Consider the following 20760-nt stretch of genomic DNA (forward strand, 5'->3'; position numbering starts at 1 on the left):
TTTAGCCGTCAGAATGTTAAAACCAATTTTTGTTTAAATCACCTGAACCTGGAAAACTTGGGAGTTATGAGTTTTTCTTGAAAATTTTGGCGTGGGAGTGGCGGGGTGAAGATACGAGGTATTAAATTCCTTTTACAAAATGGCGGTTGGAAGTTGCGAGGTTTTCTATTTTGCTTTTTAATCGTACATAAACGGTTTATTTTTGGTATTTAAGAGTTTTACCGTTAGATGCGTTCAGAATAGTACTATCTAAAAGTGTCAAACATGATTTTCAAAAAAATGGAGTTACGAGGTATGCGATTTAGGGCGACGCTATATTATTTCACTAGGGGCACTTGCATCATCCAGGGTTAGCCACTAACTCGGAGTTGAGCGCTAACCCAGGGTTAAATTGTACTGGTAGGTAAGTTCTGGTTTAGCCGGTTAACCCCGAGTTAATGCCGGAGCCGGCTAACCCTGGATGATGGCGAAAGTGTTAGCACAGAAAATTCACGCATATCCTGTTTGGTAAAATTACTGAAAACCAGCCAGACATGCTGACGCACATAGCCCGAGGTTCCCTATCAGTTGACCCACGCACCACGTGCAAGAATCAATCGAAGACTCGTGCCAACCAAAGGTCAATATACCGCACATGCTTAGCGTGACTTATATGCGATGCGACCATGGACATATATATTACTTCGTAAGGACGCGGCTAACGAGCACTAAAAAGGGGGCCGCTACATGGGTGTGATATTTGCATTTATCACACCCCGGCGCTCAGTCGTGTGGCGAATTGCGCAGTAGAAAGTTGTCACGCAGCATAACACAAAAATGCCTTATTGCGTTGTAAAAGGGTGCAAAAACCATTATAGGAAGTATAAGAAAAAAAATGGGATCTCATATCATCGGTAAGTAATTTCCAATTAGGTTTATTTATTGCTTAAAACCAATTTTAAACGATAATTTTATTTCATTCTCACGAGCAACTAATGTTCGCTCGTACGTCATAGCGCTAATGCATTAACCTTGTAAGGACGTCATTTCTCTTTGGAAGTTATTATGAAGTAGAAATGCATACTGCGTGATTTGTATAGGTAAATTTACTTAAATATGATTAGTTGATTACCTACCGGATATAATTACCGAAATTAAAGTACCTATTGTCTGTCTTACAGAGTTTGTTCCCGTTTCTTTTACATAATTATTAAAAACATTCGAAATAACAAGATCAAGTATTTGTTATTGTTTTATTCGTTGACTTAGGTACCTAGTATATTAATTCTTGTCAGGTTAAAGTTTTTAATTAACTGTAGGTAAAACTCAAAAAAAATTAACAGGTGAGCGCTAGAAACAAAGCGCGCATTTTCAAACACCGATTAATTCACATCGCTGTATTTAATACTTTCCATTACCTACTTATATTTTTGCATCATATTTGTGGACAGGTGGCACGCTCTCGTTTCGGAGGCCAAGATTCTCTTTGGATCACTGAGCCAAAATAGTTAGTTTGTATTGCTGTTTCCTTCTTTTTTACTCTACCTGTTTTGCAAGCAAGAAACTAACAGAAATAGTTGTTCGCCGCATTTTACTCGCGAAAGCTCGGGAGGTACTTATCGAACTGTACTGCTGTAGCTAGTAGCTCGGCCAACTTGTCGACCTTGACAGAGCCGGCTTACACAGGGCGGCACACCGCACTGCGCGAATGTTTAAAATATTGCATTGCCACCTGAGACGATAATGACATCACGAAATAACGTAGAAGAACGGAAACTTATAAGGATAAGTTCGCCCATTTTAATACAATAAATATGTTAACTAAAGCATTTATTACGAGAATCATAAGTAATACATAGGCAAAGGGTTAGGTTAAGACATATGTAGGTAGGGTAGAAAAGGGGTTTCAGTCGATGTGTGGAAGGGCGGCACCGTCGTCGAACCCAAGCCACCAGGCGGGGGACTTAAACCGGTGGCGTGTGCCTCGGATGCACATGGTGGTGGCACGTATAACGGCGTTACTGATCCTGCATCTCAGCCAGCCCAGTACAGTACTTAGAGATCGGTTCCAACGTTGAGATATGGTTTCTGCCATATGTTTTATAACGGAGGACATTTGGGGTGCATAGACGCTGTCAACAGATGTTACAAGTGGTGTGAAAGTTGCATGTCGCATTTCACAGGCCGTGGAATATTTTCTCTGTTTTTCGTCTTCAGCTGATTTTAGTACAGATGTCACGGGTCTTGAGAGGTAAGAAGGAGCGTCAGTGTCGACGACACGGATATCAAACAACGCCAACAAATACAACAAATAATTTTGATTAACCATAAACTTAATCGACGCTCTTCTGATATAAACCGCGAATAAACTTAACAAGCCTTGTACGCCCGTACAAAGTTATCGCGAGAGTCGAGCTCACGTAGTTGTACGCAGTGTGTAACAGATGGCGCTTTTTTGCTGACATGAAGATCGCAACGGGCAATTCATATGCATGCGCTCATCCATAGTTTATATCTATGGATGCGACTGATTTATTCTTGCGAAATCTAGTACCTACCTATAACTTATACATACCTACGTCTATGCAGTAGCTATTTAGCTACTAGGCACAAATGTCTTATATTATTTTTATCATGATACCTAATCATCATATCAGGCAATTGACGTTTTAATGATTTCCCCAGTAAGGTCCGTTCTTGTCATCATCCGGCGAGAACTAGCAACCGTCATTAGAAAGTAAAGCCAAGAGAGCTCTCGGCCGAAGACACAAAATCTGCGCACACTCTACATATACTCTATAGTATTGGACTGCCGTTTACTTTGACTTTGACCTCGCCCGCTTAGCGATTTGTGCTGCGGACCATTAGCTATAAGCGAAGTGCCAGATGTGGAAACTAAAAGTCGACAAATAGCCAACACTACTTCAGACCTCACTCCCTTCCCTAGTATTTCTAAACACACGATAATAAAGTCTATTAGAAATCTTTATAATTATTCCCCTCATTGCAGCCGCTCCTCGCGGTGACGAGCTTGTTCGCCGGCTTCAGCATGTGTCTGCTCGGCGTGTGGTTCTACCTGCAGAGCATCGGTGTGTACATGGCGGGCTGGGTGCCCATCGCGGCGCTCTGCGTGTGCATCTTCGCCGACGCGTCCGGCCTGCAGCCGCTGCCCTTCGTCATTATGACTGAAATGTTCAACTTTCAGGTGAGATTTTAACTCTTCCTATAGTTTGAAGAAGTGATGTTATGCAACTGCTAAATAATTTCGCAAATAACTCCCGAAAAATCATTGTTTTTACAAGCTTTTATTTAGTTTCAACCGTTGTCTGTGTGTAATCAAATCTTGCAAGTTAAATTTGATCCATTTCCCGGTTTCCGATTGAGCTGAAATTTATGTAAGCATGTATCGGATGACAATGCAATATTATGGTACCATTGAGCTGATCTGATGATGGAGACAGGAGGTGGCCATAGGAACTCTGTGATGCTGATGAAACAACGTAACCTAATTGTGTTAGGGGTTGTTAGAATTGTCTCGATGAGTATTAGTAGAAAGTATTCCCCGATTCTGGCCCCGCCTCTCAGTGGTCCCCGATCCTGACCCCAAGGCCGAGGCACCGCCCCTGCTGAACCTAAAAAAAAAAAAAAAAAACCATTTAGCCCCCCATTTGAATTGATTGAGCTAGCTCTCAGCAGTGCCCGGCGCCTCCTTCATGGACTTACGAAATAAACAATACACCTTGTTCACCACGGTAACAATAGGCTTATCGACCCTTTTCTATTGTTCGATCTCGACTCGGGCGCGCTATTGTGTTACCGAGCATACTACCTGCCTGGACCCTTTCCTTAACCCACCGACGTCTCCATTCATGCCTTCTTTATGTGTGTATACTGTAGGTGTTTGTGATAGGTATTTTGCAATAGGTATTAGCGACAGCTATTTGCAATAGGTATTAGCGATAGGTACTTATTTGTGATGCATAGGTACTCTAACTATCAACTCTAATAACCCGCATTATCTTATTACCTCTTGGAGCTATTTCGATTTATAAGGAATACAGTTCTAACCTTCTTCTGACCTAGAATTTACACTAGTAATCCTTTGGCAGCCTAAACTAACCTTAACCTTTTACCAAACCTAACTTATTCTTCGAAAACCTAACCTAAACCTAACTTGACCAAACCTAACTAAAATCAACCTAACTCATTTCAAACTAACCTGCTTTCACCTAGTCTTCCGATATAAAGTAAACTCGTAGTTACTTGTTTCTTTCTATTATTTAAAAAAATAACGAGGCGTGTGAGGCATTTCTTGTGCACTTGTGTTCATTGTTATAATAGCTTAATTGTTTTATTGATAGACGTCTATTATATTTTATACTGACAATGGATTTATTGTTTCCTATACCTATTCTTTTATAATTTGGGTTTGAGTAAAGAGAACGTCTGTTTAGATGAACTTGTTGATACATGTTACTTTGTGTGATTTAAAAAAAAAACGAGACATGTCAACTGGTTTCAACATGATTTAGTCTAATACATCAACATTTCTTGTGCGTTGCTATTCATTGTTATAACAGCATAATTGCTTTATTAATAGACGTCTATTATATTTTATGCTGACAATGGATTTATTGTTTCCTATACCTATTCTTTTATAATTTGGGTTTGAGTAAAGAGAACGTCTGTTTAGATGAACTTGTTGAGACATGTTACTTTGTGTGATTAAAAAAAAGGAACGAGACGTGTCAACTGGTTTCAACATGATTTAGTCTAATACGTCAACATTTCTTGTGCGTTGCTATTCATTGTTATAACAGCATAATTGCTTTATTGGTAGACATCTATTATATTTTATACCGACAATGGATTTATTGTTTCCTATTATGCTTTTGAATTTGGGTTTTAGTAAAGAGAGCGTATGTATTAGATGAACTTGTTGAGACATGATTTTAACGGTACTGTACCCTGGTCATAGTGACACAGTATAAAAGCCGAAGAGAAATGAGTTTGAGTAAGTATTACCGTCGTGGCAGTCCACTGTATCAGAGCTCCTTGTATCTATTGCAGTATATAGAAATATAGTGTTAATTCAACAGTGAAGTGTTTAAGTGTTTATAGAAAGACCCAACAATGGATGTAAGTATGTCTTTTATTACCGTAACTTACTTTGTTTTGTTTTCACTTGTGTTCTTTGTGTTTTAATTATCAAGATTGTAGACAGTGTGTAAATTATTGTTTTATATTGTTTCAGTTCACTGAAAATACTTTTAAGAACTATTACTACCCGGATAATAATAAAGACGAATCAAGCGATGAAGAGGGTACGCTTGGTTTCAAAGTTAAACAAGCCATCGCAAAGAAACGTTCAGGAAACAATATCGATAGTTTCTTTGAACGACCTAAAAAGCAACCCAAAATTGTGAAACGGTCTTCGAATGTGAGCAAAAGTTCACCAGACGGTGTTGCAAACTTATCATCCGGACAAGACGACGGGGCGTATGCATCACATTTGATTAAAATCGAGATATATGATATGCAAACAATTAAAAACGTCCCACCCATGGAACACTGGAAGCATGCGGACTTCAGATTGAAATATTTTGCGTTGGAAGACGATTTGGAGCTACAAAATACGCGAAATATTATTTATAACATAACAAAGCAATTAGCTTCTAAGGACAGTAGTGTGAAATATTTTATAGATAATAAGAAACAGTGATAGTTATAATTATTAATGATAGTAGTAGCTTAATGATTGTGTTAACGTATTTCTCATTTTTTACCTCTCCTTAAGTACATTTTCCATGTAACAGATTATTTTTATTGTATAACATTACAACAAGTTTTAATTTAAACTTCTCACTTGTAAAGGTCACAGTCCCCACTCTTAGAAATCTTATACGTGTAGTCAACTATTTAAATGAAAGAAAGCACTGTATGATTTCTCATTTCATAATGGACTCTTTGAGCTGTGATGTCTACGATCTTGAACTTATCAGACTCTGTGAAGAAATAGAAGAAAATGAAGATCTATGCGAGGCTGCCCGTCTTGTGAGCCAACTTCATCGAGAGGCGTAAGTAAAAATATTCCTGTTCATACATGTTTATAACTCTTAACCGGTACCTGTTTAACAAAGGATGGGTCCGTAACTTGTTGTGACCTGAACTAATTGTTAGGATAAACGTGGGGTGGGAGAGGACTGGTTATATAAGCGGGGTATCTCGAGTTCATATCATTCAGTGTTTTGGTGCCGTGCTTGTATTGTGATATCCTTTCCCATAATGGTGTTTACTTATTATCATATTGGTCTCACCTTACCTCGTGATAAGATTGAGGAATTAAGTAAAGAATTTATTGTATCATATTTTCATAGAAATATTAGAATGTGGTACATTTCAAACAAATTACCTCACACGTTACTGGAAGATTCTGATATTATACCGTATTATACACCATGTGATGGGCATATAAAAAATTCCAAGGGGAATACTGAGTCATCAGATGTGATTGATGGAGTTTTTATGATGCAGGCCTATTGTCAGCAGTGTCGAAAAGACTTACGTTAGTATATACAACCAACCATTTTAGTAATTATTTTTATTTTATCTCACATTAAGATATTTATGTTTATTTTGTATTGTTATAGATCTTCTCAAATAGGACGGGGAGTAAAAAGGACAGCTGCAGTTTTGGAGACTGAAGAATTCTTGTTGAAGAAAAACCGTCCAGCAGCTGCTGAACCTGTCACATCAACATCACCCGAACCAGTTCCCGATGTCATTGTGAGTACAAATAATAATCATGAAATTGAATGTTCTGTGTGTAATAAGTTTGTCTCTAAAAGATATTTTAAAAATCATTTAAATAGTAATCTTCACAAAAATAATGTTTTAAGGGCTGACATTGAATGGGTTAATGTTCAGTTAATTGAAAATGCTTTTAAGAATAGGGTGGCCACTTACAGAATACTATTAAATGAAAATGTTCACCAACCATTTACTCCCGAATCTATTTTACTAGGAAATAAAGATAAAATCTTTGCATTATTGGATCGTTCCCTCACTGATCACCATGCTTTAAAAGTAAACTTTATTTTAAATGCGGATTTTACTCAAGAGAGCAAACAAGTAAATAATACATTTGATTTCCAATTATGTAACAATGTAGTTGATGTTAGCAGCGACAAAGATGAGATTTTCGAGTCAGTTGTTAAAGATATATTAACAAAATTATTTAACTTTGAGAGAAAAGATAGTGGATGGAGTTTAGTAAAATTTAACTATCTAGATGTCAATGTAAACAAATTTAATCCATTGCGTGGTTCTTCCTATATCGAATTACCACGTGATATTCAGAACAGAAAAGCAGTTATTAATGTAAAAAATAGTGATCATGAATGTTTTAGATGGGCTGTATTGTCAGGCTTGTATCCACCTACAAGTCATCGTTCAAACACTACGAAATCGTATATAGCGCATAAAAATAAATTAAATTTTGGAAATTTAACTTTCCCACTTAAAGTTGGAGATATTCAGAAATTTGAAAAAATGAATGATATAAGTATAAACGTTTTTGGTCTTGAATACAATTCGAAAAGTAAAATACATGACGTAGTAGGCCCATTACACTTAACAAAGTGCAAAAAAGCTACCCACTTGAACTTATTGTACATATCCAAAGACAGTAAGGGGCATTATTGCTATATCAAAAATTTATCTAGGTTAGTATCCAAACAATTATCAAATACACAGCATGCCGCACATATTTGTGATGGTTGTTTGTCGAACTTTACAACTCGTGACAATTTAATGAATCATCAAAGAAACGATTGTTTCCATGTTTGTACACATTTACCTTCAGAACAGGATAAAAAGAAAAACTGGTTCAATGAAAAGGTTTCCTCCAATATACTTACTTTCGATAATTATGAACGTAAATTAAGGGTACCTTTTGTTATTTATGCTGATTTCGAGGCCTTTCTAAACCCGATTCAAACAGGTAAAATTAATCCTACTACATCCTCAACAACAAATATACAAAAACATGAGGTATATAGTTTTGGATACTATATTAAATGTTCTTATAATGATAAATTGTCAGTGTACAGAACATATAAAGGCAAAAATTGCACCCAGGAATTTATGAAGTATATGGAACAAGACTTAAAGGCCATTTGTAGGAGAAATACTTTTGTAAAAACTCCATTGCCTTTATCTAATGCAAATAATGTGCATATTTCTCAGAGTAGTACATGTTATATTTGTGATAAAAATTTAAACGAGGATTCAGTCATTTCCTATAATTACCATACTGGTCTTTATGAAGGAGTGGCACATAAATTTTGTTTTGAAAAATACAGGGCACCTAATTTTGTACCTGTATTTTTCCATAATTTGTGTAACTATGATAGTCATTTTATAGTGCATGGGCTTGGTTTGATGGAAGGCGACATTGAACTGATTCCAGAGAACAAAGAGAAATACATTTCATTTTCTAAGAACTTGCAAATAAATAATCGCACAGTTAAATTGAGATTTGTTGATTCACTTAAATTTATGTCCAGTAGTCTTGACAAATTGGCAAAAAACTTGTTGCCTGAACAATTTCATGAATTAAAATTGAATTTTTCATGCGAGGAGGATTTTAAACGCTTATTACGAAAGGGTGTATATCCCTATGAACACATGTCATCATACGATTCTTTAAACTTAACAGCTCTTCCCTCTAAAGATGATTTCTTTAGTTCCTTGTCTGATAGTCATATCTCAGAGGAGGATTATGATCACGCAAAAGATGTTTGGTCTCATTTTCAATGCAAAAATATGGGTGATTATTCTGATTTATATTTAAAAACTGATGTTTTATTGTTAACTGATATATTTGAAAATTTTAGAAACCTTTGTCTTAAGACGTATGGATTAGACCCCGCTCATTATTATACTGCTCCGGGATTAAGTTGGGATGCAATGTTAAGAACTACAAAAATAAAACTAGAACTCCTAACTGATATCGATAAAATAGCTTTTATAGCGAAAAATATTCGAGGTGGCATATCACAATGTAGTAATAGATATGCGAAAGCTAATAATATTTTTTTGTCAGATTATAATCAAAATATCCCATCGTCATTTCTTATGTACTTTGATGCAAATAACCTTTACGGGTGGGCTATGTCTCAATGTCTTCCTACCGGTAAATTTGAATGGGTAAATACAGATACTGACTTTAATATATCTGATGACGCTGATCATGGTTTAATTTTAGAAGTTGATCTCGAATACCCTAACGAGTTGCATGACTCTCATTCAGATTTGCCATTCTGTCCTGAAAACGTTTGTTTGGGTAATTCCAAAGAAAAAAAAATAATTCCTAATTTAAATAAAAAAACCAATTATGTCATTCACTATAGAAATCTAAAACAGTGTTTAAAAAATGGTTTGAAATTGAGTAAAATCCATCGCATTCTTAAATTTCAGCAGTTTATGTGGTTAAAAAGTTACATAGATTTGAACACCCACATGCGATCACAGGCATCATCCGATTTTGAAAAAGATTTCTTTAAACTAATGAATAATTCAGTGTTCGGTAAGACCATGGAAAATGTTGCAAAACGTGTAAATGTCAAATTATTAAATAACTGGGAAAATCGAGGAAAAATGCAGGGGGTTCAATCTTTGATAGCGAAACCCGAGTTCCATAGTTTATCCATATTCTCTGAGAATTTAGTGGCCGTTCAGTTGAATAAAACTAGAATATTTTATAATAAACCGATTTATTTGGGATTTTGCGTATTAGATGTATCAAAAACTTTGATGTATGACTTTCACTACAGCTACATGAAAACCAAATATCCAGACAATCTTAAGCTTCTTTATACAGATACTGATAGCTTAGTATATCAAATTTTCACGGAAAATTATTACGCAGATATAAAATCAGACCTTAATTTATATTTTGATACATCTGACTATCCTCCTAGCAATAAATATGATTTGCCGTTAATTAATAAAAAGCGATTAGGGTTTTTCAAAGATGAAAATAATGGTAGAATTTTAAAAGAATTCGTAGGTCTGAGATCTAAAATGTATACCTTAGATGTTGAAAAATATGACGAGAATGATGAGAAAACTGAAAAATACGGTGTTTTATCAAAAGCCAAAGGAGTCAATAAATGTGTTACAAAAAAATTAACTCTTGACAATTACAAAACGTGTTTATTTAATAAAAATTTGCAACGCGCTCAAATGCTAAGATTTAAGTCTATAAAACATATAATATTCACTCAAAAAATAAATAAAATATCATTATCGCATGAAGATACAAAACGATACTTATTAGAAAACTCTTCTGACACTCTTGCGTGGGGTCATTATAAAATACCGCAATAATTAAAAAGTTTCAAAGTTGTAATTTAATCACACAGAACATTCGAATTTCAAATTATTGTTTGTACATTGTATGTTTTTAAGATATTACTTGTAAACATGTAAAAAAAAATGTATGAATTTTATTTTATTGTATCTTTTAAGGAAGTTTTGTAAATAAGAAACAAAAAAATTAAAAGTGTGATCATATATAATAAATTTATTTTTTTACGTAATCCTTTTGTTTTTTTCTACTATATCTGAGTTGTTTAAATAGTAATCTTCTTTCTGAATATTACCATTTAAAGTCCATCCGTTAACATATCAACACTCACCCACACACACACACATAGACATAGATTACGATATTTAATAATGATTCACTTTTATCATCCTTTCACCACCATTGTCGCAGGTCCTAGTGGCTGTGGTAAAACTCAATTTGTCACAAACTTTTTGAATAACTCCAAAGAGATATGTAATGTTGAATTTGATGAAATTATTTGGTGTTATGATGAAATGCAACCTCTCTACAATCTGGAAAATGTAAATTATAGTCAAGGAATACCAGATTTTTCAATTTTTGATGGGAAGAAACCTAAACTTCTTATTATAGATGATTTGATGAGAGAATCAGATGGACGAATCGTTGACATTTTTACGAAAGGTAGTCATCATAGAAACTTAAGTGTTTTTTATATTACACAAAACATATTTCATCAAGGTCGAGGTCAACGTGATATTTCATTGAATACAAGCTACATTGTATTTTTTAAAAATCCCAGGGATAAAACTCAAATACGCTACCTGTCACGACAAGTTTACCCAGAAAACTCAAAGTTTGTGGACGAAGCCTACAAAGATGCTACAAAGGAGGCTCATGGTTACCTCATGATTGACCTGAAACAAAATACAAATGACATATGCCGTTTCAAAACAAAAATATTTCCGTTCGATGGGCATTGCACAGTGTATGTACCTAAAAAGGGGTTTAAATATGATAAAAATCAGCATATTTTAGTCAGTTCTACATGATGCATGCAAGAGTAAACACATATAAACATTTACTTGAAGCATTGCAGTTGCTTAAACCCAAATATCGTACTGCGTTACTTAAATCTTGTGACGATGAAGAGATCAACATTATTTGTGAGTGTATTTATAACGTCCTAAATGGGAAAATTCCATTAGAAAAAAAAGAAAAGACGAAACTAAAAAAATATAAAGATATTTTAAGAAAATTAGTTTCGAAAGGGAAACATAAAATAAGAAAAACTGTTATAGTTCAAAAAGGAGGTGCATTTCTACCTATTATTTTAGGTGCAGTTTTAAGTGTTTTAGTGAACTCTTTATCATAAACAAAATGGAAAACACAAAAAAATGTTATTAGTAGAATCAGATTTTATTGAAAGACTGAAACGGAATGAGAGTCCACCCGAAAATTCCTCATCTCGGCTAGATGGAGAGATGCAAAAGATCCTTAAAAGTAAAATGAATGATCGCGAAAAGTGGACGTTATATTCTCAAGCATTACAAAGATTTCTACATTTTATTGAAACAGATCGAAAACCGTTTAGAATACCCATCGTGATGGAGGGGCTAGATCAAGTCATCAACGAAAGTAATGATATTATAAAAACAAAAGTGAACAAAAAGGAGGAGAATGAAAATAATGAGTCAGTTACAGATAATATAACTGAAGCAGCCCACCGTCATCGTTTAATACACCACCTGGTGAAATAAATCAAGAACTAATGCCAATTAGTCCATCAAAAATTATAAACATATTACCTAAATCTTATGAAAGAAAAGCTCGAACGTTGTTAGATTACATTGTTTCAAGTAAACCGAAAATTTGGTGGAAACAGACTGGTGAAGTTGTTATAAATAACCAAACCATTCAAAATAGTAATATTACTGATTTGGTAAGCGACACCGTTAGATGTCTTAAACGTCCTAAGCCAATTGGATGGGAACTGTTTGCTTTACTTTTAAAAGATATCGAAGTTCCTAGGTCATGCATAGGTAATCCTACAAATTTAGCATTTATTAAAGGTACTCCTTTGATTGAACCCTTTACCCCCTCCACATCTGTGAAGACGAGAGCCTCAACAGATAAAGATAATAATACTTCTACACCTCTTGCTACACGGGAGCAAAAGCGATCCGGAAAGAAAATAGAGTGGGAAAGATGGACTCCTTATTAGACATTAACAGAATCTACTATGATGTCTCTAATCCAGCTGGCTATAGCAGTTTAAATAATTTATCAAAGGAAATGAAAGGTCAAATGAACAAAGAGGAAGTGAAAAAATGGTTACAATCTCAAGATACGTACACGCTGCATAAACCTACTCATAGACGATTTACTAGAAATAAATACATTCTCTCGAACTTTAATGAACTTTGGCAAGCCGATTTAAGTGATATGAGTACTTATAGTCAATATAATGATGGGTACAAATATATTCTTTGTGTTATTGATGTATTCAGTAAATATGCTTTTGCAAGAGCCATGAAGAAGAAGGATTCAGTAACTGTTAAACAATGTTTTGAAAGCATATTTACTGAAGCCAACTCTGTTCCCCGTCACATCCAATCTGATAAAGGTACAGAATTTGTTTCAAGGGCGGTTAGAGATTACTTTAAGAGCAAAAATATTAATTATTATACCACTAATAACCCCGACATTAAAGCAAGTATAGTAGAAAGGTTTCAAAGAACACTTAAAATGAAAATGTGGCGTTACTTCACTCATAAGAATACATATAACTACACAAATATATTACAAGATCTTTTACATTCTTACAACCATAGCTATCATTCTAGCATTAAAATGCGCCCAGTTGATGTTAGCTCTAATAATATTATGACTGTTTGGTGTAATTTATATGATCGCAAAAAAGATAGGCAAATTTCATCAGAAACTAAAAAACTAAATGTAGGTGATCATGTTAGAATCACTAAATATAAGCATGTGTTTCAAAAAGGTTATGAAAGTAATTGGAGTGATGAAATATCCCACCAAAAACATAAATGTAAAAAAGGAGAGCCAAGTTCAATACAAAAATTATGCTTGGCTGTGGGGCTCGCCGCAAAAAGAATGGAGATCTAAATGAGTGCCACTGCCAAGTTCTATGCAAAATCCAAATATGTATTTATAGGAACAAAATAACATTATAAACAAGTATTAAACTCTATTTCTTTGCTTTATTGGATACCTATAACAATTGCTGTTATTTAAATAAATGTGAGATCTTAAAGTAGGTTAGATTTGACTTGGCCAGTTTTCATTATATCAATCATTTTATATATATTGTAATTCTGATAAAACCTGGCCAAGCCAAATCTAACCTACTTTAAGATCTCACATTTTTTTAAATAACAGCAATTGTTATAGGTATCCAATAAAGCAAAGAAATAGAGTTTAATACTTGTTTATAATGTTATTTTGTTCCTATAAATACATATTTGGATTTTGCATAGAACTTGGCAGTGGCACTCATTTAGATCTCCATTCTTTTTGCGGCGAGCCCCACAGCCAAGCATAATTTTTGTATTGAACTTGGCTCTCCTTTTTTACATTTATGTTTTTGGTGGGATATCAATACTTTTTGTAAAGAAAACTAGGCAGGTATTGAGATTTAATGTTTTTTCTTGTGTTTCCGCTGTATGGTTTTTACTTCTGTTCTTTGTATAATTATGTGGTACCGCGCGCCGCCGACGACACACCGTTGGCCGGTTGTTTAGAGCGTATTAAAAGTTTTTTGTATGGGGACACCACTTATTTTTTTGACTAAACATTATTTTAATATAGCAAATATAATAATACACATATTGGGGTAGTTCAAATATCTGCTTGTAACGGTTCCAACGCTACAATAAAAAAATATTTTTTTGTATGGGGACCCCCCCTATTTTTTAACTTTTTTTTATTTTTAGTTTTTTTCCTACGCTTACACACAATAACCGAGCTGGATTCCAAATTTCATCCTTCTAGGTCATCTGGAAGTAGGTTAGGTTTAGGTACTTATATCAGTCCCAATAAAAAATGATTTTTTTGTATGGGGACCCCCCCTATTTTCAAACTTTATTTTATTTTTAGATTTTTTCCTACGGTTACACACAATAACCGACCTGGATTCCAAATTTCATCCTTCTAGGTCATCTGGAAGTAGGTTAGGTTTAGGTACTTATATGTCAGTCCCAATAAAAAGTGGTTTTTTTGTATGGGGACCCCCCCTATTTTTTAACTTTATTTTATTTTTAGATTTTTTCCTACGGTTACACACAATAACCAAGCTGGATTCCAAATTTCATCCTTCTAGGTCATCTGGAAGTAGGTTAGGTTTAGGTACTATAAGTCATAAGTCAGTCTTAAAATTTACGACTTTTTGACCTTCATACCTTTATAACCGTTTGAGCTAGCTTCATGAAATTTGGGCTTCTAGATATCCTTATGGATATAACTAAACACACGTAGTTTTATGTGTTTACGTCAAAGATGTTTTGAGTTATAGAAGGGTCAAAAGTGGCACCAAGTGGTTCGTGTAATATTACACTCGGCGCTGGCTAGCCAGTTCCTTTGCTTGAACTTGGCTTGACACGCTGCCGCGTGTCTAGATTTATTATTGATTCGATTATTAACAGATCGCCACGAGTTGTTTATACAATAAAGGATTTAGAAGGTGAACCCATCATTGGTACATTTTATTCTAAAGAATTACAAAAAGTAACTTACCTCCCCTCCAACGAGTATAAAATTGATAAAATAATACGCTCGCGTCGAGTTGCTGGCAGAAAGGAAATACTAGTTAAGTGGCAAGGTTATCCTAATAAATTTAATTCTTGGATACCTGAATCAAACTTAAAGAAAATATGAGTGAAAATAGTTTTTATCTAACTTTGTTAAGTAATAGTTCATCAGATTACTACACGGATAACACGACTGCACATTTCTTAACTAAATTACCAAAGACCATTAAATTGGATGGAGAATGGGTAGCTGGGTTGGTGGAATTTCAATACCCTTGTTCCATGTATAATGTTCAAGAGCACGAAAACATCATTTATTTAAAGAAAACGGTGTTATCACCCACCGATAAAACTACAAAAATAGTGGATATAAAAACACATATACCAGCCACTACATATGATAATATAGATCATTTTCTTCAAGCGTTTAATGAAAACCCACAGTTAAAAAATAACGTAAAATTTCGATATGATGGATTAACAAAACTGGTTGGAATAGCAACAACAAATAAAGAAATAACATCTATCATAACAACTCCGATACAGTCTGCAATTGGGTTTTAAACCGAGAACAAATTTAAAACAAAATACATTAGGAAAAAACCCTGCAAATTTATATTTAGGTTTACCATCTCAAATATTTGTTTATACTGATATAATACATCCACAAGTAGTCGGAGATGTTATTACTTCATTACTCAGAATAATACCTTTAGATCCAACTAAGTTCATTTATGGAGCTTATAAAACTCACATCTTCTCACCCGCTCATTATGTACCAGTTTTACGAAGAGAGTTCGATACAATTGAAATAGATATAAGAACAACGACTGGTGTCAGAGTACCATTTCAATTTGGATCTTCTTGCGTGAAGCTACACTTTCAACGAGTAAAATGATTTACAACAGATCGTCAGTCTCTTGTCCTTACGAACATTATTATTCACACCAAGCCGGCTCTGGGATAGGTATTGTCTATAAGGGAGTTCCATACCAACGAGGACATGGTATAGGCAGTTTTTTGGGTGGACTATTTAGATCAGTGCTCCCTTTGTTATCTAGCGGTTTAAAAACCATTGGAAAAGAAACCTTAGGGGCAGGGGTTGGTCTGTTATCTGATATGGTAAATTCTCGTCCTATGGATAGTTCCATTCGATCACGATTTAAGGAAGCGAGCGCTAACCTAAAAAGAAAGGCTGATGAAAAAATTGATTCTCTCATGTCAGGATCTGGGTATAAAATGTCGAATAAAAGAAGAGAACCGCTCATTACTCGAAAAGCATCGCGACGAAGAGGAAGTAAAAATAATAATAAAAATAACGATATATTTTCAAGTTAAATAATGTCATTTCTACACAGTCATTCATGTGAATGTGCAAAATCAGAATTAGATATATTTGCCCTTCCATCAACTCAAACAAGTATTGAAAGCGGACATTGGATTCATTACAAACCAATTTCATCTTTAAGTGATGATGGCCCCATTGAATTTCAAGTACCTGGATCAGGAGATGACTACATTGATCTATCACACACAATGTTACATATTACTGCTAAAGTGTTGAATCAAGATGGGACAAAATTAAAAGCAGATGCCGGAGTTGGACCCACCAATAACTGGTTACATTCCCTTTTCAACCAACTTGATGTATATTTAAATCAAAAACTCATATCACCCCCAAACAATACATATGCTTACCGTGCTTATATGGAAAATCTTCTCAACTATGGACCGGCAGCCAAAAAAACCCATCTTACTTGTGGGTTATGGTATGAGGATACCCCAGATTTTATGGATACCGTTGACGCCAACAACAAAGGATTTCAGAAAAGACTAGAATTTATCAAAGAGAGTAAGCAAGTGGAAATGATTGGACATTTGCATGGCGATATATTTAACCAAGAGAAATTCTTGATAAATGGCATTGAATTGCGTATTAAGTTAGTCCGATCAAAAGAATCGTTTAATTTAATTTGTCATCAAGATAAAAAATTTAAAGTACAAATAACAGATGCTAGTCTCATTGTTAGAAGAACAAAAATTAATCCTAGCGTTTTGTTAGCCCATCAAAAAGTATTGGCAACAACGACTGCGAAGTACCCCATTACGAGAGCAGAAGTTAAGGTTCTCACAATACCATCAGGGGTCCAGGGTAAAACATTGGATAATATATTTCTCGGACAAATTCCTAAACGGTGTATTATTGGATTTGTATCAAATTCAGGTTTTAATGGAAATTTTGCTTTGAATCCATTTAATTTTCAAAACTATAATATGAATTCATTTAGTTTGTTTGTAGATGGTCATGAAATTCCTTCTAAAACATTGCAACCGTCATTTAGTTCTGGTTTAATAGCGGCGGCATATCACACCTTATTTTCCGGAACTGGTATTCATTTTCACAACGAAGGTAATGGAATAAGTAGAACAGATTATGGTGGAGGTTATTGTTTGTTATGTTTTGATTTAACCCCAGATTTATCTGCTAGTTCAACTTCACATTGGAATCTTGTTAGACATGGAAGTGTTCGGATAGAAGTACGCTTTGATTCGGCTCTAACTAGCACCATTAATTGTATCGTTTATGCAGAATTTGATAACATTATTGAAATAAACAAAAACCGTGATGTATCTGTAGATTATAATAGTTGAAAAACATAATTATATAAATACAATGTTTTCTTTCGTTTACTTTATTTTGTTGTAGTCATTGTTTGCAGCATCATCAAGACAAAATTGTTATTAATTAAGTAATTATGGATACTAATGAGATACAATTTTGTATGAAGAAATTAAACCCACTTTTTGAAACAAATGTTTTTGCTGCTAACAAAATACCTATTTGGGTCGATCTACCTGTCTTTATTGTTAGTAATTTGGACCCTGACACGAAACCAGGCTCCCACTGGGTTGCCATACACATTGATGTTACTGGTATAGGAGAATATTTTGATTCCTTCGGAAGGAAGCCTTCAGGTTACCATAACTTATTTTTAAAAAGAAACACCAGACAGTGGTTTTATAACAATAAGCCTCTTCAAAACCATTTTACTTCAGTTTGTGGTGAATATTGTTTAGTTTATTTGTATTTCAAATATCATGGAAAAACTATGAAAGATATGCTAAGTTTGTTTTCTGATAATTCTGTATGTAATGACCTTATATTAAGGAATATATTTAAAACATTTTTTGTGAAATAAAATAATACGTGTACTTAAATAAGATTTTTTATTTTTTCATATAATACAAAGACCATTCTAAACTATACATTTTTTTTAAAATTTTATTATTTACAAAATATTTCTTAACATTCTTTGTTACTTAAAAACGAGACGACACAAAAAAAAATCTGTTACATGGAAAATGTACTTAAGGAGAGGTAAAAAATGAGAAATACGTTAACACAATCATTAAGCTACTACTATCATTAATAATTATAACTATCACTGTTTCTTATTATCTATAAAATATTTCACACTACTGTCCTTAGAAGCTAATTGCTTTGTTATGTTATAAATAATATTTCGCGTATTTTGTAGCTCCAAATCGTCTTCCAACGCAAAATATTTCAATCTGAAGTCCGCATGCTTCCAGTGTTCCATGGGTGGGACGTTTTTAATTGTTTGCATATCATATATCTCGATTTTAATCAAATGTGATGCATACGCCCCGTCGTCTTGTCCGGATGATAAGTTTGCAACACCGTCTGGTGAACTTTTGCTCACATTCGAAGACCGTTTCACAATTTTGGGTTGCTTTTTAGGTCGTTCAAAGAAACTATCGATATTGTTTCCTGAACGTTTCTTTGCGATGGCTTGTTTAACTTTGAAACCAAGCGTACCCTCTTCATCGCTTGATTCGTCTTTATTATTATCCGGGTAGTAATAGTTCTTAAAAGTATTTTCAGTGAACTGAAACAATATAAAACAATAATTTACACACTGTCTACAATCTTGATAATTAAAACACAAAGAACACAAGTGAAAACAAAACAAAGTAAGTTACGGTAATAAAAGACATACTTACATCCATTGTTGGGTCTTTCTATAAACACTTAAACACTTCACTGTTGAATTAACACTATATTTCTATATACTGCAATAGATACAAGGAGCTCTGATACAGTGGACTGCCACGACGGTAATACTTACTCAAACTCATTTCTCTTCGGCTTTTATACTGTGTCACTATGACCAGGGTACAGTACCGTTAAAATCATGTCTCAACAAGTTCATCTAATACATACGCTCTCTTTACTAAAACCCAAATTCAAAAGCATAATAGGAAACAATAAATCCATTGTCGGTATAAAATATAATAGATGTCTACCAATAAAGCAATTATGCTGTTATAACAATGAATAGCAACGCACAAGAAATGTTGACGTATTAGACTAAATCATGTTGAAACCAGTTGACACGTCTCGTTCCTTTTTTTTAATCACACAAAGTAACATGTCTCAACAAGTTCATCTAAACAGACGTTCTCTTTACTCAAACCCAAATTATAAAAGAATAGGTATAGGAAACAATAAATCCATTGTCAGCATAAAATATAATAGACGTCTATTAATAAAGCAATTATGCTGTTATAACAATGAATAGCAACGCACAAGAAATGTTGATGTATTAGACTAAATCATGTTGAAACCAGTTGACATGTCTCGTTTTTTTTTTTAAATCACACAAAGTAACATGTATCAACAAGTTCATCTAAACAGACGTTCTCTTTACTCAAACCCAAATTATAAAAGAATAGGTATAGGAAACAATAAATCCATTGTCAGTATAAAATATAATAGACGTCTATCAATAAAACAATTAAGCTATTATAACAATGAACACAAGTGCACAAGAAATGCCTCACACGCCTCGTTATTTTTTTAAATAATAGAAAGAAACAAGTAACTACGAGTTTACTTTATATCGGAAGACTAGGTGAAAGCAGGTTAGTTTGAAATGAGTTAGGTTGATTTTAGTTAGGTTTGGTCAAGTTAGGTTTAGGTTAGGTTTTCGAAGAATAAGTTAGGTTTGGTAAAAGGTTAAGGTTAGTTTAGGCTGCCAAAGGATTACTAGTGTAAATTCTAGGTCAGAAGAAGGTTAGAACTGTATTCCTTATAAATCGAAATAGCTCCAAGAGGTAATAAGATAATGCGGGTTATTAGAGTTGATAGTTAGAGTACCAGACCTATGCATCACAAATAAGTACCTATCGCTAATACCTATTGCAAATAGCTGTCGCTAATACCTATTGCAAAATACCTATCACAAACACCTACAGTATACACACATAAAGAAGGCATGAATGGAGACGTCGGTGGGTTAAGGAAAGGGTCCAGGCAGGTAGTATGCTCGGTAACACAATAGCGCGCCCGAGTCGAGATCGAACAATAGAAAAGGGTCGATAAGCCTATTGTTACCGTGGTGAACAAGGTGTATTGTTTAATTAGCGTATTTCGTAAGTCCATGAAGGAGGCGCCGGGCACTGCTGAGAGCTAGCTCAATCAATTCAAATGGGGGGCTAAATGGTTTTTTTTTTTTTTTTTTAGGTTCAGCAGGGGCGGTGGCTCGGCCTTGGGGTCAGGATCGGGGACCACTGAGAGGCGGGGCCGGAATCGGAGAATACTTTCTACTAGTATTAGTCGTCTGTCGTAATAAA

General features: G+C 34.4%; 2 protein-coding genes across 2 annotated transcripts in view; both read left to right on the forward strand.

The window, feature by feature from the left end:
• The window catches only part of LOC134674064 (facilitated trehalose transporter Tret1-like), a 40762-nt gene that overhangs the window by 18185 nt on the left and 1817 nt on the right, over nt 1–20760 (forward strand). The window contains exon 7 of the mRNA XM_063532114.1: nt 2990–3184. Coding sequence (XP_063388184.1) covers nt 2990–3184 — 195 coding nt within the window. The remainder of the gene's footprint in view (nt 1–2989; nt 3185–20760) is intronic.
• LOC134674022 (uncharacterized) lies at nt 4416–11641 on the forward strand. The gene is made up of 2 exons (XM_063532068.1): nt 4416–6056; nt 6630–11641. The coding sequence occupies exons 1-2, from the start codon at nt 5920–5922 to the stop codon at nt 10369–10371; spliced, it is 3879 nt and encodes a 1292-aa protein (XP_063388138.1). The 5' UTR covers nt 4416–5919; the 3' UTR covers nt 10372–11641.

The sequence above is a fragment of the Cydia fagiglandana genome, chromosome 19, assembly GCF_963556715.1.
Source record: "Cydia fagiglandana chromosome 19, ilCydFagi1.1, whole genome shotgun sequence".
NCBI lineage: Eukaryota > Metazoa > Arthropoda > Insecta > Lepidoptera > Tortricidae > Cydia > Cydia fagiglandana.

Bases quoted from the DNA above. Each gene is read 5' to 3' on its own strand.
- LOC134674022 (XM_063532068.1), top strand. From the start codon at position 5,920: ATGATTTCTCATTTCATAATGGACTCTTTGAGCTGTGATGTCTACGAT. The intron at 6,057-6,629 runs GTAAGTAAAAAT...GTATTGTTATAG, and splicing joins AGCCAACTTCATCGAGAGGC to ATCTTCTCAAATAGGACGGG.